At 49.0% G+C, this 19,324-nt stretch overlaps 2 protein-coding genes across 3 annotated transcripts in view; one reads left to right on the top strand and one right to left on the bottom strand.

The window, feature by feature from the left end:
• Window positions 1–19,324, bottom strand: part of LOC119446747 (anoctamin-7) — a 118,651-nt gene that overhangs the window by 90,490 nt on the left and 8,837 nt on the right. The gene's annotated exons all lie outside the window — the stretch shown is intronic.
• Window positions 1,598–18,259, top strand: LOC119445232 (uncharacterized). 2 transcript variants are annotated; one of them, XM_037709555.2, is made up of 5 exons: window positions 1,598–1,716; window positions 6,907–7,235; window positions 10,691–10,916; window positions 14,640–15,001; window positions 18,130–18,259. In XM_037709555.2, the coding sequence occupies exons 1-5, from the start codon at window positions 1,611–1,613 to the stop codon at window positions 18,229–18,231; spliced, it is 1,125 nt and encodes a 374-aa protein (XP_037565483.1). In that variant the 5' UTR covers window positions 1,598–1,610; the 3' UTR covers window positions 18,232–18,259. The 2 variants fall into 2 exon arrangements, with proteins under 2 accessions (XP_037565483.1, XP_049520321.1); XM_049664364.1 differs by having other exon boundaries at window positions 1,637–1,752.

The following is a 19,324-nucleotide window of genomic DNA, read 5'->3' on the forward strand; positions in this document are numbered from 1 at the left end:
TGTGTATCTGTTTGTGTGTCTATCCAGGACATCCTCGGAGAAGCGTTGCAAGTAAGAAGCGTGGTCTAGATTGGCGGAAACTCTTTAATAGGGAAGTCAACTGTTCAACCGACTAGGAGGGAAAAAAGGGAAGTTGACCGTTTACGGGTTAGGAAGCTTTACCGGTAAGGAGGGACTTAATCGGTTGGGAGGTAAGTTAACCGTTCAGAAGGGACCGTACACAAAACTCTGTCCGGTCCCTTCTTGGTTTGTTCCCTGCGTTTATATGTGCAGTATCACTGTGCCGAGTATGAAGAATACATCACCAACTAGTCCGCCAGCAAATATAATTGAAGTTGAACAGATTGCCATGCTTAGTGGCATGGCAGTGGCCATCGACGTACTTCAGCTTGTCCAATGTCGAAGACACGGGGGATTATGAAACGTCACCGAATGGCGAAGCGACAAAAAACAAGGCGCCATCTTTTCTTGTTCTCTCATATTTCTTGTACAAGTCTATCTTGCAAGCACAACTTTGGTCTACGAGGACAAGGTGCAGCACGCTCCTGTTGCTTCAAACAGAACGGAATACACTACCGAGGGAATAGGTCAGCGCTTCGTGCAATAACACAAGCGATTAGTTAGCCTATAGACCAGAATTTTGAAATATTGTTTAGGGTCCTGTAGGGACAGGCGAACGAGTTAGTTAGTACTAGATATTTATGTCGCAAGAACGAGCGAGAGGAATACCGCTCAGCACGTTCTTGTCGCATGCGCGGCCCGCGCAGGGACTGCGATCTATTGGCGCGGACGTATTTCTTTCTTTGGTCCGGGGTACTCACGCAGGATGAAGGGAAGCCCAGAAGGGCAAGGGCGATCGACATTAAAACGAGGGGGACCACTGAATATAGGTCCTTCTCTCAGCTTCAACCCATCGCAAGAGAGGCATAAAGTGTTCGTGAGATTGTACAGCGTCACGTGATTCGATGGTATGCGCCATATAGCATGCTCCGCGAGAGAGTCATCGAAACCTCATGAAGTCACGTTGCCGAGGGGAATATAACCGGGCAATCCAGAGTTCGTCAAATGCAAGCAGTCCAGTACATGGAAGGAGGTGCTCACAGGTCCGACATTGAAGTCGATATTAATGAAAGCGGGCCACTACCAGAAAAGGGAGATCATAATTTATGACAACGCTTCAACCATAAGTGACATATTGTTCAATCGTCGTGCATGCATAGCTTGTACCGTTAGGAGGTGTAGTTTTGGAGTTCAGGTACCTTTCTTCTGAAATCAAATAATGGTGATACTGCGGTTTAATTAGTGTGCCAATGCAACTCAGGAGACAAGAAAGACGATTGTCACGCCCTGACGGATCTAGAGGAGGGTTGCACCCTGGTAGCAGCCGCAACATATTGGCCAGCAGCAGAGCGCCATCACTGGGCCTCCTTGGCTAGAAATAAAGCAGCCCAACGTCTCTTTTATGGAAACGTGTCGGTTCCCCCGAAACATTTCACGTTCTGTGGATTGTCTTTCTGAGTTAATGACCCCACGCGGTGCCTGATACGCCGCGCCCAAAGAAGAAGGGGAAGAAGTGCGTTCCGTGCGCGCGCCCAAGGAATTCGTCCGCGATGGCCGCCCTGCTGCTTCTGTTCCCGTCACTGCTGCTTGCGGTGGCGCCCGCCGCCGGTCAACTGCGCCGTATGGAGATAATCCCGGACCCGCCTCCATTCGTGCGTAAGTAGGCGACGCACGGAGCAACTGCTCCAGCAGGTGCGTCCCGCGCTGTAGTGGCGTGCAACATGTAGCAGGCTCGAAGCCCCATCCTTCAATGTTATATACGCTTATTATCACTGTTACTGTTATTAATGCTGCTCGATTTCCTAAGGGAACACACGGTCTACAAGAAACGCCGTAGTGGAAAGCTCAGCAGTTAAGTTTTGACCAGCTGGCGTTCTTTAAAGTGGAATAAACGTGCGGTACACGAGCGGTTATGCATTCCACCCCCTTCTGAAAGCTATCACCTCGGCCCAGTAGTACGTCATACCCAGTGAGCTACTGCATGCAACGGCTGTTATTTGCGCCTCTGTTCGCCGCAGTGCGCACTATTGGTGGCAGAAAGTATAAGAAGGCGTGTGCAAACACCATCGCCATCTCTAAAACTGAGGTGCGTTACCGAGACCAGCCGATATCGATTTGGAAAACGCTGCAGAACTGCAGCTGAAGCCACTGTGTATAGAAAGGCGCTCTGTAGCCTTTGAGGCAGATAGTTTCGTTACAAGACCAATTCCGCCCGCTTAAAAGGCCCTCGCTGTTTCTCCAACTTTCAACGGAAAGCGCTCCCGCCAAGATTGGCGGCACAGACGCGAACACACGACAAGCGAAAGCTGCACTAACGTCCTATTGAGAAAGAAACGCTGTTTCGTAATTTGACGCTACCAATCGCGGTGTTTACAAGTCTGGGCGGGCTGCCTGGCTCTAATCGATCGCGCCTTAATGGCTTCCCGGGATCTGGCTGGAGGCTGATTTGGAGCAGCTTTCTCCCGCAATATTGTTTTCTTGAGTTTATGTGAGGTCTGGTGTTAAAGCAACCATCGGAAACCTGCAATTCCAACGAATTGATATAAGAAACACTTGGGTCACTAAAAAGAGAAAAAAATGTTGCTTTTATGTTGAACTGTTTGCATTATCCTCTTTCTTTTGTGTGAGTGTCAGCCATAAATGCAACGAACGCTGTATATATAGCTAAAGCAAACATTGATTTATTTGCGTTTTCACTATGAGTATAAAATGAGTTTCTAGTCTCATTTTAGGAGCACTGATGTTGAGCTTAAAGTGTTCAACGGGCACTGTCACGTATAACGTCTCTGAGTAACGAAACCTTCAGAGACGGTCAGGTAGAGATGGCGGCGCCGCAGCTAAAGCACTTACGTGTCATAGAAAAGCTCGAAGTTATTTGCTTTAATGTTGCGTACGACGAGAAGCTCTTTGCCACATAAAGTTGCATAGTAAGAACACTATAGAGAAATTCGACGTAGTCGCAGCGTGCGCCACCAGTTGGTAGGCCGGCATGGGAATGGTGAGCAGTACATCACAAGCGCAAAGCTATCCCCGCAGTATACTTTGTGAATAAACAGTGCAGTCACACACCGCAACTGCGTTATCTTACCGGATTCTATGTATCCCTTGTGTGCTCTGTACTACGCCTATGACAACCTGCTCCCTCTTAAAATGCTTCCAGCTTTTCAGTTTGACGAGCCAGACGGTCCCTCGCTGCAGCAGCACAGCGCAGCTTGCGCAACCCGCCTTTTTTTGTCGCGGTCTGGAGCCTTAGAGTAGCATTAAGTTAGTTGAGTATGTTGAAATATTTTTTAGCCACATTGGTCGGCATTCATATTGCGGGAAAAAGGTTATCAATAGCGAAGAAAATGAACCATAAGGTTTCGATCCTCGAATTTTGCGCCCTAACCACAGCGCCGCTATACGATAGTATGGCGTCACGGGTTTTAGTGTATATTTGTATGTTCGACTCATTCCTTTATCCAGAAAATATTTTCTAAACTCGCTAGGATGCGGCTCCTTTATCAGGAGCCTTCCGTTGAGGTTCCTTTATAATTAAATGCAATCCTTGTTACTTGATAAACTGTTAACCAGTCCCGACCACACATTATCTAAATCTCATGACGTTACCACGAGCTGGCGCACTTCAAGCCAGTCTTTGCTTCTTGCGGTTTTTCTGGTTTACAAGGACGCTGTTCACGGTAAGATCAACATATCTGATACTCAAACGATGATATCACACCTTCCAGGGTACAAAAATTAGGGGCAGCTTCACACTAAGTGGTGCGAAGACTGAGCATGCAAACAGCGGAGCTGGTGGCCCGTCCCTAGCTTTAACTTTGCTTTCCTTTACGTTACTTGGTTTGGCTTGGCTGGTTCTTAGCTTTGTATTTTCTTTGCTTAACTTGGTATGGCTTGGCTGGTTCTTAGCCAAACTTAGCCAACCCCGAGTATCGGCACGATGCACGATACTCGGGGTAGGCGCGCAGTCTAGTTTTAAAGGCCACTTTATAAGGCTCATTCACACCGGCGACTTGAGGCAGGTCGCGCGACCATTTGCGACTCGCGACCAAAAAGCGACCGAAGGCGACCGATGTTCACACCGGCAAGCCCGACTGAGCCGCAAGTCACAATCCCGGAGGTTATCATTCTCAGCGAGAACTCTAGGAATGTACGTAGTTCGCGCGCACTTCGCTGGCACTGTGTAAATTGGTTTCGCGTTACGGCAACAACCATGGATTTTGATTCGAGCGATGGCTAGATTTTGATTCTAGCGAACAGGAAGACGCCGTCCCTGTGCTGATGGGCACTGCCGTGGTGTCAGCTGTGGCAGCGCGGAAGCCTCCTAAGAAACGCGACGCTGGTGGGTGCGCCCGTGCCTCCACTCGCGTGAAGTGGCCGGCCACGCAAGCCGCCTCCTGCCCGAACTTTTTGCGCATGACAACGAGTATTATCGAGAGCAACCAGTAATTTCTAGTTCGCATTGCGTAAGATTCGGTGCATAATATTAAAGCGAAGCTGTTCACCCACTGTTCACCTTTGGGTGGCGTGCTCATCCAACGAATGGCAGCTGGAAAAAGGGTTTGTGTTGTGCTTTCTTTTCCTGCTGTTTAGCTTCCAGCGAATGCGCCCGCGTACATTCGGCACGTTGCTGCAACTGCTGCGTCCCAGCATCACAAGACAAGACACCAATTACCGGCCTGTAATCTGCATATGGTGGCGTGGACATTGCATTTGGCGTGGAGGACGCCGGATAAAAACACATAACATCACTTTCGGCGCGGCGCTGATTGGTTGAGCAGCTTTGCGACCACGGTCGCGCGACTGAAAAATCGAGCAGCGAGCGACTGGCCCAAAACGGTCGCTTTTCGAGAAAAGCGACCATTTGCGACCATCTTGGTCGCGCGACCACTGCCAGTCGCCGGTGTGAATGAGCATATAGTCCGACGTAGCGTTGACGCGCGAGCGCGCTCGGCACGGGGACGCCACGCCAGCGGAATCGCAGCACTGTATAGTCCGGTTACAGCTGTAGTCCGGTGTGAGTCGTGGCCGACGTATCCCGCGTTCGTCGGCGTGGCCCGGCTGCAGCCGGCGTTGATCCATTCTGGGTGACGAGGCCGGCGCGAAATGCAGCATGTCGCATCTCGACGCCGGCTGCAGCCGGGGCACGCCGACGAACGCAGGATACGTCGGCCGCGCCTCGCGCTGTGGCGAGGGTAACCTGGCAGAGGGTGGTAACCTCGCCGAGCGATGACGTGACGTGCGTCGCCTAGCAACACTACGCACAGCTGGTGCGAGGTGTTGCTAGGCATCGCGCGGTGACGTCATCGCCAGGCACAGTTTTCTTCTAACGCTCCATGGCCTAACCAAAAGCTTAAACAGCTCTGCTGTTTAAAAAAAGGGGAAGGGGAGGAAGTGTGTACAGAACTTTTCCTCAAAACAGAATGTTGAGGAAACGTTCTGTTTTAAATGGGAAGCATTTCTTGGCGAACATTTTGCCACTTTGACAGTATCTATTTATCTAGCCGCCTACGTCTTGGTGCTCTCATGGTCGTTTCGTTAACTTGGCATGTATGAAAATTGGCACAGTATGACAAGAGTGCATGACGAACATAAATGATGGGTCATGACATGCGTGTCATGTATGTAGGCATGAAAAAGACCGCCTAAAATGACAATGACCCAGCGAAAAAGGATTAACTCTCAAAAACCAATGGAATGAGTTCGGACGTGGGTACTAACTGAATAAAACACTAAAGGATGGTGGTAGAAGTCATAGTCATGACCATGACACAGCAAAAATGACAATGACTCCGCGAAAAAAGATTACCACTCAAAAACCAATGGAATGGGTTCGCATGTGGTACTTCGTCAAGGAAAAGTCATAGTCATCAGCATGACTAAGGTTTTCGCCTTAAGGTCTTAGTAACTTAAGAGGCTCCTGAGGACTCATGGCATGAATGTATGACATCCGTGTCGTTAACTTGGTAGGCTCCCCCGCACAGTGCTTCGCATAACATCGGTTCCCACAGGGCGTGGGATCTGCCGGCTTTTTTTATGCGATTCACAGTCTTCAGGAACTTCACTCAGTTTGCGGTAGGTACGTTTGCATCAGTAGGCTTATGCCTCAGGAGCGAAGGAAAGGCACAGCTGACCCGAGTCGACGCCAGAATAGAACCGCGAGCCGTGGCTTCACGTGACACGGTCAGGCGCCGTCTTTATTTTCTTCTCATGCGGGCGCGTGCTATCCGGGTACTACGCGCCGCCCAGAGGAGGGCTCTACAGGGCCCCCAGTCTATATTGGAAGTCGAAACCGGACTGAGGGCTCACTGTGGCACTCTAGCACGAAGTCAGGCGGCGATGCGAGGCTTTCCATCGCGGTCTCCACGTAAGCCGGCTTGAGGCGGTCCAAGCTGACTGGGTATGTGCCGCTCTTCAGCTTAAAATGTATCCAGTGCTGGTCGGAATCAAACCCACGTCATTCATTCAGACACACACCACGCTTGGACTTCAAGGTAGAGCCGCCAGATGACGCAGCGTGCCCAGAAGGAAGCGCGAGAGAGGAGCCTGGCTGTGTTACACACCTCATACCTTATGTGTTTCGGCAGTGGCAGTAGGGTGTGTCGCTACCTTGCTTAAAAGCTAATCCCATTAACATCGACAGTCATCCCGAGATAGTCTCAGCCGGTATTTTGTTGGACTTCGCAAATATTGCGAAACGCTTTTGAAGAGTTATTGCTAGAGCGAGATTCCTGGAACAATTGTCTCCTGCATGCGCGATGAGTTTCGTAACTTCACCATGTGATGCAAAGCCCCTTTAGCAGAATTTGAAAGCAAGGAGCGTCTTGCACACTCGCTGATGCGCAGCGGAGGCTCCACCGATGCTCATGAACATGGTCGACATGATGGAGCGCGTGATGAACGAGCTCGTGCCTCAGCCTATCATGCCGATGGTTGCCGGGCCGGTCCCCGGTCCCATGGTCCCCGGTCCCATGGTCTCCGGTCCGATAGTCCCCGGCCCCATGATCCCTGATCCAGTGGTTGCTGGCGCCGAGGCGGCCAGCAATGAGAGCCGTAACGAGTCCGCCGAGGCACCGCGAGTCGACGTGGCCATCGACATCAAACTGGTGCCGTTGGGCGTGCCGGGTTCGCCCATGGGCGGCATCATCCTGCCGCTCCCGCGATTTGTCCAGGAGGTTGGTTCACATTGAAGAATTCACCACCATTATACATCGTGCGCCTGTTGCGACGCCGATAATCGCACGAGAGCAAGCCGGACGCAGCGCGGAAACGACGCACTGCGAAGGTGTCGTTAACTTACAATGAAACTATCATTGCGATGTACGACTGTTCTTTGCACGAGACGGACATATGCGAACGGCCTAATAATCTTTTGTCGGCATCTAAACGCTTGAACCAGAAAATAAGCAGAACCGAAGTGCGCCTCGCAGTGAGCTACTTTTGATTTCGGTTCCCAAAGCACTTCTAGTACACTTAATCCACGCGATTAGAGTGGCCTAAAACGGTTTCACGCGGTGATTCCCGTGCGCTGGCGACTTTGACTAACGTCTTATGTAGCGTAATGCAGTACCAGAGAATGCCGCGTTACTATCAAGATATGGTGGACATACCCGTAAATGCGTGAGATGAATCAATATTGTAATTGTACGCGTGTTTCGCTGAAAGAAAAAATAGTTCTGGGATTTTACGCGCCAAAACCACGATCTGATTATGCGGCACGCCGTAGTGGGGAGCTCCGGATTAATATTGACCCCCGGGGATCTTAAACCTGCACTTAATGCACGGTACACGAGCGTTTTGCATTCCCCTTCCGTCGCATTGCGGCCGCGTGACCGAGATCGAACCCTTGACCTCGAGCTGAGCAGCGCAGTGCCATAGCCACTGGCTGTTCCGTTGAACTTAGCTGCATTGTTATCAACTTTAATTGAAATGAACACCAGAAGGTAGGCTCGAGAATCACGTGCGATTGATGGAACAGGCGGGCGCTGTTCTAGTATTGTAACAAGAGGAACATTAAGAGAGATGATAATCTGGTGGTCGAGATTCGCATGCACGAAGCCGTATTCCCAAAAACCACTTACGCTAGAATTGTTCGTTGGAGAAAATTCTCGACATTTCTGATGCTGGACATAGCATTAGCGAAGACGGATGACCAATGGCAAAGAGCACTTACGAATGAGAAGCTTTGTGAATACGGCCTCCTGGTTATAAAATTCGCAGGTAGAGAGCCGGGTCGGTATTCACAAAACTCCACATACGTAAGTTTCTCCTTCGGGTTTCCGTTGCGGCGATTGTCTCTCTACCGCGCTAAGTGCTGTTTTTCGAGACCGGTGTCCGAATGCGGACTCGTGAGCAAATCCTCTTACTGAAGAGAAGTTATGTGAACGCGGTCCAAGGTGTCGTTGGCTCGCAAATAAGGTTTGAATGAAGGATCATTTTTCCTGCAGAGGATTCAGTACTCACTTCTCACAACAAAGGCAATCATCATGCAATGACGATGTCCGCGCTAGAGCTATACACTCGAATGCTCAAGATATAGTGCTGAAGTACACCCATGGAGCAACGTGCTTGTTTACACGATTTCCCTGCAGACATTATTACACTGATACACAAAACTGTGGATGTCGTTCCAAAGCCTCAACAACGCATAAATCTCGCATTCCAACCAAGACGTAACGATCTTTGTCCGCCACGAGTTATACAAGAGTGCCGATCAAACCGACCACATGACGTTAAGCAGTGACAGGTAATTTTCATAATGTAAACCTCAGAAGAACTTATTTTTGACATCTTCGGTATTTAATGAGAAAAAGTTTACCGTCATGAAGACAAATCCAAAGCCAAGGAACATGAACAAAAAAAAAAAATACCATGCCTTGAGTCATCGCTCACGCCCCTGGTTGTGCGCGTTTGTTTAGCAGTATGTACTGGCATGTCCTTTATGGGAAACCCATCGCGTTTCGATACAGTGGCTAGCTCCTGTAGTTGCACTAGCCTGTAATGCATATGGTGAACGTAATTGCTAAACACGTGCCATAATTCACCGAAGAAAACAGCGCTAAAACATGGACTAGAAAAGAAGACAGGACGAGTGCTTTCCCAGTCCGTGTTTTATTGCGATAGCAATTACATGGACACTCCAAGCGGATTTCTGCCGCCGGCGGCGTCGTCGCCGTCGCCGTGAGGTTCCGCATAGAGTCCAAGGGCGATAAAATCGCTGCCGCACGCCGTATGCTCTTTGTGCCAGTGCAAGCGCGCGAGGGACATGCGCTTTCACGGACAGAAAACGCACGGCGGAGAGCAAACACGGCGTTTTCCGTCGTGTGAAAGGCCGTGGGGGGAGGGGAGCGAAGTTTAGCTGCGGCACCAAATGCGTATCTTGCAACCGGGCGCAAGGGGAACGGGCGACTCAATCGCCCACGCGAAATGAGGAAAGCAGGAAGGCAGCGCCGGAGGGAGGGTGGGGGTGCGGCTTCTACTCTGCCAGCAGCAGCCTACTTGTACTTTGCGCGGCTCCGGGCCTGCTGCGGGCACCGTATCTTGAAAGCGATCTCCACACGGCATTGACCTTTGCTATGCTGCTGTGCTTTCGGCCACTCAGTTTGCGTTGAAGCAATAGACGGCACGAACCTTCGCTCACAGCTTCTGCTGCACTTGCTCACTGCCAGCGTTTTGGACAGCGGTTGTCTGCGGTCATCGAGCGTGATCTATTCATGTGTGCTTGTGCGCGCTGACATCATGTTTGTTAATTCAGTTAGTAAGCGAATGTGTCAAAGTTTATGCAGCCGATAAAACTACTATCCTTACTACGTATAGCTCTCTACTAATTTGCTATCGCAATTGATGCTTCGCCTTTCGGGCGAAACTGCGATCTTGTTTCTTTTTAAAAAAATGTCGTTTTTAGAGCTGTTTTCTTCGAAGGATTCATACAACGAGCTCGCGTTCAAACCCTTTTAAGTGCCATAATACACATGAGTGTCGTGTCAAGTTGATTGAACCACGCTAAGTGACTCAAAAGGCTGCATACTTACTATTCACTAAAAATGCCCTGCGACATGCTTCGTCGAAGCAGCCGTCTCTTTGCCGCTTCAATTTCTCGTCTCCTCTCGCCACTGCAAGCGCGTCGTATATCGTTCCCGCTAACGCACGTGTAGCACTAGAAGTATCACTAGGGCCCCTGCTGCTGCCTGCGCCCAGGAGTGTGCCTGTGAACGTGCCATGCCCTCAGGTTTGCCGAAACGTGCCAATAGTGGCTTTGATATTGGACCACTCAGCCGGAAGGAAAAGGGTTCACGAACGCTTAGAAAAGACAGGTGCATGCAATGGGGCGAAAACGTAAGTTGCCGGGAGGTTTTAATGCAATTGGGCTCTCCTTTGTATACGTGAAAACCGAGCATTCGACGCTCGGCCTGATTGCAATGTCCACATTAAATACAGGATAGCAGCAATATATTTAGGAACTTCGAGAGTGCACTTATAACGCATGCATTACGTGGCAGCATGCCAGACGAAAAATAGACTGTACAAGATTTGTAATGGCGCCAAAATCTATATACGCGTTTAGCTACCGAGGTCTGAAAGTGACGTGACGCTGGATAGCTTGCGAGAGCAATCTTTTTGTCTTATGCAGCCCGTCTCTTCGGCCTCCAAACGAGAAGGCACCCTGAGAAAGAGGCACAATGCGACGACATCTTCGGTTGTACACGTCGACCCCGGACACAAAAAGGTGGCCGTCCTCGAGGTGACCAGAACGAACAGCTCCCGGCCCGTGCTACAACCCGTCGCCCCCAGCGAGGTCAAGAGGAAGAAAGAACACGAGAGCAGACCGTCAACATCCTCGCCTTCTAGCTCAGCAGGTGCTCGAATAGAGTTAAACGCCCATCTGATGTCCAAGAGCAATAGGAAACGGTTCACAAAGTATAAAATTTCGAGGGCTCTAAAGAACACTCATTCCCCGACTGTCAAGGCGCTGATGAAAAATGACTTTTCTTGGGCAAGTCCAGGAGGGGGGGGGGGGGGGGGGGGCGTTTTACTGAATTATTATTCTTTTGCGCAAAAGTGAACACAAAGACACACATGCACACGCAATGCGCTGCTGTAAACTGGTATTGCCGCTATTACGGTGGTTGCGCGTTATGTAATCTGCTTGTCCTTACGAGTCGTGTTGTCTTTTGCCCGAAGAAGATAATGCTTAGTATTTATAAGTTATTGAGTAATTCGGCTACTGTTCAAAATAGGGCGTCATTAGAGCCAGTTTTGGGCAAAGGTTCGACACGTTCTTGTTTAGAGGAGCAAGAATACCTCTAATGCTATTTCGTGGTTTTTGGGAATGTCCCCTGTAACCGTTTCATCTTGTTTAAAGACTTAAGAAACAGTTCTACATTTCACTGAAATTACATTGCCGTTATGCCTGACAGCAGGGAAAATGACTGTTCAGGGGGCTCACACCTGCGGCGTTCACCTCTTATAAATGTACAATGGTTAAAAAGAAACTAATCCTCACTTTTTATTGCTCGATTACCAAATTTTGTGCCATAGATTAAATTTATTTCTCCAGCAGAAACACTGGAACTTCAGAAATTAATCACATAAGCAACAGCCGCCCAAGAACTTAAATATATTGCTGAGGAAACTGGCCACCCGGTGACACGAGCAGAAGGTGGCTTGCACCTCTCGACAAGTATTTTGGTGTGAAACGCGGTTATTGTTAATTCCATTGTGCGAGTGTGCTGTGTTCACGAGTTCATCGGAGAGCCTTTGCTTTGTTTTACTTTTTTCATTGACTTGTTTTCTTTTTTTTTTTAGTTTTGCTGCAAAAATAGGGCAGAGCAGTCGGGGAACGGCGATTATAACGCCCTGCATAATGACTGATAGTTTTATTGTTTCGCGACGTACCAGTTACATACCTTGCCTAAAAGCAGTTCATTCATTCATTTTGGACTTATTTCAAGTCCATGTATTCATAGTAGAACGAGGGCACAATGCACAGCCGACACCATTCATTTCATGAGTACCAGAGAAAGATGTGAGAACCAGGTGAGCTGAAGTGTAAAATTGTCTGGATTTATTAATGCGGGAACAATTTAAAGTGCTGAAATAATTTTTTTACTGCATTCATATTTAGATTCGCATTCAGCTCGAGAATGTGGTATTCGATTGTCGTTGGTAGCATAGTATTAAGGCTGAATTCTCCAGAAAAACTAGGATGGCCATAGGCCATATGTGGAACAAATAACTGTGCAAGTGGTGACTGTCTCCTCGCAACTTCATGTGTTCAACAGCTCAGCCAGAAATATTGAGCTGTTACTGCGGTTGCTCTTGCGAGTAAAAAGTTATTTGGTGCAGAAGGCTCCGCTGCTATTCAGAAGGCGCAGTGTGCTTGTATATAACCACGGTGATTTACGGGAAGTGTAGCGTTATTCATGAAGATTGCCATGTCTGAATCACAAACATTACTTAAGATGTTGCGTGCTGTGGAATTATATGTGGCTTTTTTGCTCGGACATCACATGGAGAATACTACCGCGTCCCGATTCCACTTTCTAGGACAGACGCGTCGAGGCAGCTTCGCCCTATGGCATGCACACTCTCGTTAGCCGAGTGCAATACCACTCATGTAAGGCTCGCCAGATTGCACAGATTACTAGAAGTTGGACCTCAACCCGGACTGCATCGACGCGAGGCATCTGTTCTCTGTCGGTCGTGGTTGGAAGTTACTTTCACGAGAGCTTATTCAGCACTAATGGCTGTCAGTCCTCCGTGTGGAGTGTTCGGCTGTCAGCCATTCTTCTTTCTTTACGTAAAACCACAGAAAGAAAGAAGAATGGCTGACAGTCCTCCATGTGAGGTGTTTGGCTGCGAGGAGAACACAGACCACCTATTGTGCCATTTTCCTTGATTTGACATACAAGGACAATCAATGTCCAATGCATTGAGGCAACTCTATGATTGTCCACAGACACTACTGGAATACCGTTCCCACCGATCATCAGCCCAGAAGGCACTGAATATACGCTTTTGTTTTTTCAAAACGACTGACTTGTGCGCGAGCATTTGACTGCATCGTGCTGTCCGTGCACGTGCACGCATTCAGCCTTTTAAACAGCGGAGATGTTTAAGCTCTTGTTTCGCCGCGCAGTGCGAACAAAAACTGCTCCTGGCGATGACGTCACTGCGCGTTGCTTAGCAACCACCTCGCGGAGCGGCGTGTGCTTCGCCTCCTCTCCGTGCCTTGCACATGTTGCCTTGACATGAGATGTTAAGGAGAGGGAAGGAGAGCATGCGCGCGCCGCGCGCTATGCTCCGGAGGAGAGAGAAAGAGAAAATGAGAGCCAGAGAGAAAGAAATTGTAGCAGCACCAACGAGGCAACGCGCATAGCTGCGGCCGACGCCGTCCGCGTTTCCCCGCGTTCGCGCCGAACGCGCGCAGTGTCCGTGAATGCAGCAGGCGCGTCTGGCAGCAGCTAGACAGGTTTCGACCAGCTACGCCCCGGCAAGTGTGAAGGCGCACCTTGGCCGTGACGTCACCGGGGAGATAAAGATCGGTGCCGCCACGACGGCGGCACAACTCTCGTTGACTCTGTGGCGAGTATATGTAGCCTTGACATGGGACGACCGAAGAAGATCCGGTCACCCGAAGAAGAAGCCGCTTATATTGAAGCGCGTCGCGCGCCCAAGCGAGAATCTGCACGTCGGCGGCGAGCCGACTCGGAATACCATGCCTAGCAGCACTTAGCATTTCCTAGCACAACTTAGACAAGCCTAGTAAAACCTGGAAGAAGCTAGGTCGATCACCAGCTCCGCTCTTTAATCCAGCCTTGCACCACTAGTGCAAGCTGTCCACATTTTTTTAAACTTCCTTCTTTCTAAACCTCTTTTCCATTCCCCCAGCGTAGGGTAGCCAACCAGATGTCCTTCTGGTTAACATCTCTCTTATCTCTCTTTTATCTCTCTCTATTCTCTGCTCAGCTTTTGCATGCAGTTGTGCTTTGTTCTTTTATTATCGTCATAGCTACAATGGCACAATGTTTACGCCTAATATTATCGGGAAAGGATGTGCCTAAGACCACCAAAAATCATCATCACCGCAATACGCACGAAGGCGTCGACGTCCAAACCAAGTTGCGCATTTATTTACGGCAGAAACGTGACCGCAACGATTGAGCAGAGGTGCCTCCTCGTGGCGAGTTTTCGTAGTGGTTTCTGGTAGCTCAAAGTTGCCTTCAAGTGACACGAGCATTCGTTTTGCGATCCAAAAGTAATGGCGCCTTGTTCCGTGTCACCTGAACCTACACACAAGGCATGTTGTAAATGCTTTTAGTGCGTTAGCATAAGAGCACTCACGCGAACGAAGACCCGTCTGTCGGCTTGTGTAGAGCAAAAGAGGGGATAAAAATGTAGATGGGAAGATGCCACGCAGGTGGAAGGGGAGGAAGCACCTGACGTCACGAGGGAGGAAGATCGCTGCAGAGAGGGGCGCAGAGGCCAAGCCATTTAGAACAGGCAGAGGTGCAGCGTGGCTGGAGGGGAGCACGCGCTAAGGAAAGCGAAACAGAAGGAACCCGTGGCTTTCTGCGCAGCTCCTGAGCTTCCGTCTTCGCCAAAACCAGCGGAACGCGTACGGTCACCGGCAGAGTCCGCTGAACAGCAGCTGCAAGGCAAGGGCGCGCAGGCGGTGGTCGGTCCACCTGATTCTTCAGTGGCGTCCAGCCGGAGGTCGCCGATCGTCGCTAAGGTGTCGTCGGCCGTGGGCGGAGTGGCGACAGATGGCACCAACAAGACGGACCCGACATCCTCGTCAACGGAGACCGGGATAGCGGCTACCTGCTACGCCCTCTTCCTACGACACGGCCTTCTGCTTCTGGTGCTGGCCGTCATATGCGGCATCTCATGCCTCCTGGGAGCGCTGCTGCCAATCTTCTGCAGACGGCGACGAGCACAGGTGCGCCATACATCGCCCACCAAGCAGATTGTCGTAAAGATGTGCTATCGCTCTCAATATGAGGTACAACATGACATACAGCCGTCAGTTCTTTCAACAAAAATTACAAGTGCATTTTTCTTGTAAACAGTGTTCTACCAGTAATCGGAACGGTGTTCAGCTATTATTTTGTGTAGGCGCTGCCATGCTGCCATACGGGCACTGTATTTGGCAGCTTAGCAGCGCCTACAAAAAAACAACTGACTTTGGGGTTGCCAGTCATACTGACCGCGATAGCACCTTATGTTGAGACGTGCGTTAATGTCTTTGCGAGAGCCTGCAAGGCCGAAGGTTCAAACAGCGTACGTAACAGCGGTGTGCCAAAGTATTGCGATGGATGGCGTGGAACGCCCATGTGACTTGCTTCCTTGAGGCTAACTTCTACTGAGAAATATAGGTAACATTGTTCAAGATTAGTTAACCTTCAAATGTACATATCTGACATGTTTTCAAAAATTTTCGAAATATCAATTGCATAGAATATACAAATCAGTTTACCTGTTGTAAATGGGACTGTGTGATTATTACGTACACTAAAGAAACGAAACAAGCGTAATTTGTGTTTTACACAATAAAATGTAGGGACGCAGCGATAAGATAACTATTAGAGGCCTTCCATATTAAGAAGCGAGGTGTGTCGTGTATCACCGACACGTCAGTTGCCCGCTTTCCTTCGGAGAGACGTTCTAACGTGACATCGTTAAGGGCCCCGTGTCGCAGGAAATCCGCCGTCAGCGTCGGTCTCGGCGTTGGCGTCCGCGGCCAAGAAAATCATCCCGAACCATCCCGACCTACACAGGCCCTCCGCATGGCGCAGCGGCGCTGGTGAAATATTGAATTTGTCAAAGTAAAATGAGTCATAAAAATCGTAAAGTACGGCTAACCACAACCTCCAGGTATGATAGCGTCGAACTGCAATTTTAATATACGAGAAAACATAATTCTGTTACGCGGAAGCTCAAATACAAACCCTTTTTCCAGCATTTCTACCATTCATACAGCGGCGCCCCCCGATCGGTGTACCTTGCAAAAACACCATCCAGATGGCGCTCGCCTCCTCGGCAGCGTACACGGCAGCGGCGCGCCGAGGCGAAGGGGCAGAAAAAAGAAAACTGCAGTTACCGGGAAGCCTGACAAACAGTCAGGGATCTTTGAATGCTATCGCGTTCCACTCTTAAAGGCGAATCTTAAGCGTCCTCCAAATTTTTATCGACAGCCTGGTGCGGGTGCAGTGATGCGCGTTTTAAGTTTTTAGAATACTGCGCAGTGCATACTTCTATACGTATATTGGATGTATTTGTAAGCAGAATAAACAGTCGAACGCTAGCGATCACCAGGTTCCCTCCCCTTTTTATTTCCGATTGGTTTCCTAAGTGGTCGTAAAGCTTATCGTCTGAAATTGTTCAGTATGAACCGACTAGGCCAGTGACAAGCACTACACAGTCGTAACGGAGTGTGGCGCGGAGAACAAAACTGCATTGAACCCCATGGCCACTGCTGGTTGCCCACAACACGTCAATGCGTTCAGAGAACGTTCAGCACCACGACCGGGCACCGAACTTGACTCCGACAGTGACGACTCGGACTAAGAGCCCTCTAGAAAGAGTTTCTCTGTCAAGAAATGGTCAAAGCCAGAAGGGTGTTAAAAGTAAACATGATGGTAGCTTTTTTTTTCCCCCCTTTTTTTTCACTTTTCAGCCATGCCTTGAAGAAGCTAGGTCAACCCTTCAAGCACGCCATTAAACAAAACCTGCCTACTTAACACATTTTATCGCAAATCTCGCGCTTTTTTTTTTTCCTTTTTTTTCTGACCATACATGCAAATCGTAGATCTGCACCAACACAACCATTTCATTAGTTTCATCTATTCTGGGACTTTCTTTTCAGAACTTAGCGTTAATTGTTCTTGGGGTTATATTGCAAGAGTAAATAACCCTCCCAACTTACAAATAACTCCCTTTGTCTCGTTTGATCTCATGTAACGTATTTCGCAGTCCACCTGTTCATCATTTCCATTAGTCCGCGCTAGTTTCGTATTAACAAAAAGTTCCTCTGCAAGCCTCGTCCCGGCGACATGCTTTTATCGCGGAGTTCGCAGTTCTCTCCGCGCACTTGCCCTGTTCAAACAAAGAGGCTCCGGGAGTAGCGATCCGGGGATGAGCGGCTTTCTTAGGAAGAATCCGCGTTTCCTCAGCCTTTAGTAAACTCGGCATGTTTGCCGAAGAAGCATTGCTTTCAACCGTCTCGTTACCTTAGCAACTGTATAAGCTTCAGCACACAGTGACTCGCAGATTTATTTAGTGAGGCTGTTCTGGAGCTGCGTTCTCGATGCACAGGCAACAGGATTATTATAGTTACTTACCACTCATATCAGCCTTCGTTTAGCGCTAGCATTCAGTGTTACAGTTTGCTACAACTTTCTGAGTTGCTCGTAAAAATGTGTGTGTGTGTGTGCGTGTGGGGGGGGGGGGGGGGGGGGGGCAAATAAAAAAAAAAAGGCTCAGGTGCTTAGATATTTAGCCGCACGTTAAAAAAAACCCGAGGGTCAAAATTATTCCGGATCCCCTCGCTACGACATACTTACAATCAGACCGCGGTAGATCGGCGCGTAAAACCTCAGAATGTATATATATTTTTTTTATAATTTTGCCTCATAAATGAGCGATGCTAAGGCTGCCTGCTCTGAAAACCATGTTTGTAAGTTCTCGCAGGCTAATTTTGAAGACAATGGGCACAAAGTGCATGTGTAATAAAAGAAACAAGGCAGAAATTCAAGCTGGAGACATAAAGCGTAGAATTGGTAGTAAGTCATTGTTGGAAAGCTTCCTTATAAAGTTCGCAGACCAGAATGCTTATACTCGATACACAACAGGGGGAGTAACTTGCAAAGAAAGCATCTGTCTTTAAAAACACGTGGAAATAGCACATTCAATACACAAATTGATGCAGAACTCACCTACGGTGACGGTTTACTTATACGGTCTGTTTACTTTACTTGTCTGTCGTTTTGTTGCTTCACTTATACGGTGTGCTTGAAAAGGGAGCGTTATTGAAAGCGATACCCGTCCTTCTTGTTTTCACACGACCAGGTGTCCCAGTACCCACCCAAGCGCCGGTTCGTCCCAGCGAGGATCTTTGCAGACCCGCAGATGATGCGCATGTTTCGCCGGCGAGAGCACATGGTGGCATGAAGCGATCGACGCGCTGCTTCGACGCCCGCCCTTTTTTCTTTCTTTCTGCCTTTTTCTCTTTTTCTCTTTCTTTTTTTTTTCTTTTCTTTTATTTTTGTGCCACTGCCTCCGGGACGTGGTGACATTTTCCTTGCATCTTTCATGGCTCTTTTTTTCTCTCTCTCAAGTCACCGTGAGGTGTTTTATTGCACCGAAACAGCAGGCGGGATCAATAAATTGCGTGGTCGTGTTGAATGCCTCGTAAACAGCAAGTGCAATACCAGAAATGTTTGTGCCGCAGTGAAAATAGCACTTGAGCTTCTCGAGCCTTTATTGATAGTGAAATGAGAAATCTTCGTCTCAGTGGTCTTTTGGGAGCTGTTTCTGAGTTAGAATAGAAGTATGGTGAAACGGCACGAGGAGCTTTAGCATCGAACAGCACTGATCTTGGAGGGACGCTGAAGAGATTTTAGAGTTCCAAGGTTTACGGCGGTCTAGAAGGTTGTCACAGTATCATTGAACTCGTGGTTTCCTTGATTGTGCGCGTAGCAGAGCAGCAATCCTCCTTTTAAATTTCGGTCGAAGCTCCGCGTGGGTGATGCGTGGGCGCGATTCACAGCAGCCGCCGCAGACACGTCCGCTCATGCAGCACTTTGTTTCCTACGGTATCGATGGACTCGCTCGCCACATGCCTTATCGAAGGCATCATCGGCGAACAGACGACGCGCGCTACCTGCGGCGGCTGCTGCGAATTGCGCCCACGCGTCACCCACGCACTGGCTCTCGAAATCTCCAGATTAGTGAAGCAATCACGCCCCACTTCGCTCCGTTTGCAACGTGCGGCACGAGACAGATTGTCCGGCCGCTTCAGCAAATATATCGCGAAATGAAAACACGTATACAGCTGCGCTCAGATTGCGAATTAGGGAGTATCGTATTCACCGGTCAGTTTTTGAAAAAAAGCTTCAGCTTGCCCTTTAATAGATCTACAATTACAAATACCACTTTAAAATTAGATACAAAAAATCTAATACCTTAACTTAAATACCACTAAGAAGCAGCGATTCAGGTAAAGGCCAAGGGTAGCGGAAGATACGGTGGCTTGCAAGAACAA

This window comes from Dermacentor silvarum, chromosome 3 (assembly GCF_013339745.2).
Source record: "Dermacentor silvarum isolate Dsil-2018 chromosome 3, BIME_Dsil_1.4, whole genome shotgun sequence".
Classification (NCBI taxonomy): Eukaryota; Metazoa; Arthropoda; class Arachnida; order Ixodida; family Ixodidae; genus Dermacentor; species Dermacentor silvarum.

Coding starts and splice junctions, on each gene's coding strand:
- LOC119445232 (XM_037709555.2), top strand. CDS start 1,611: ATGGCCGCCCTGCTGCTTCTGTTCCCGTCACTGCTGCTTGCGGTGGCG. Junction 1,717..6,906: donor GGACCCGCCTCCATTCGTGC/GTAAGTAGGCGA, acceptor GCTGATGCGCAG/CGGAGGCTCCACCGATGCTC. Junction 10,917..14,639: donor CTCGCCTTCTAGCTCAGCAG/GTGCTCGAATAG, acceptor CTTTCTGCGCAG/CTCCTGAGCTTCCGTCTTCG.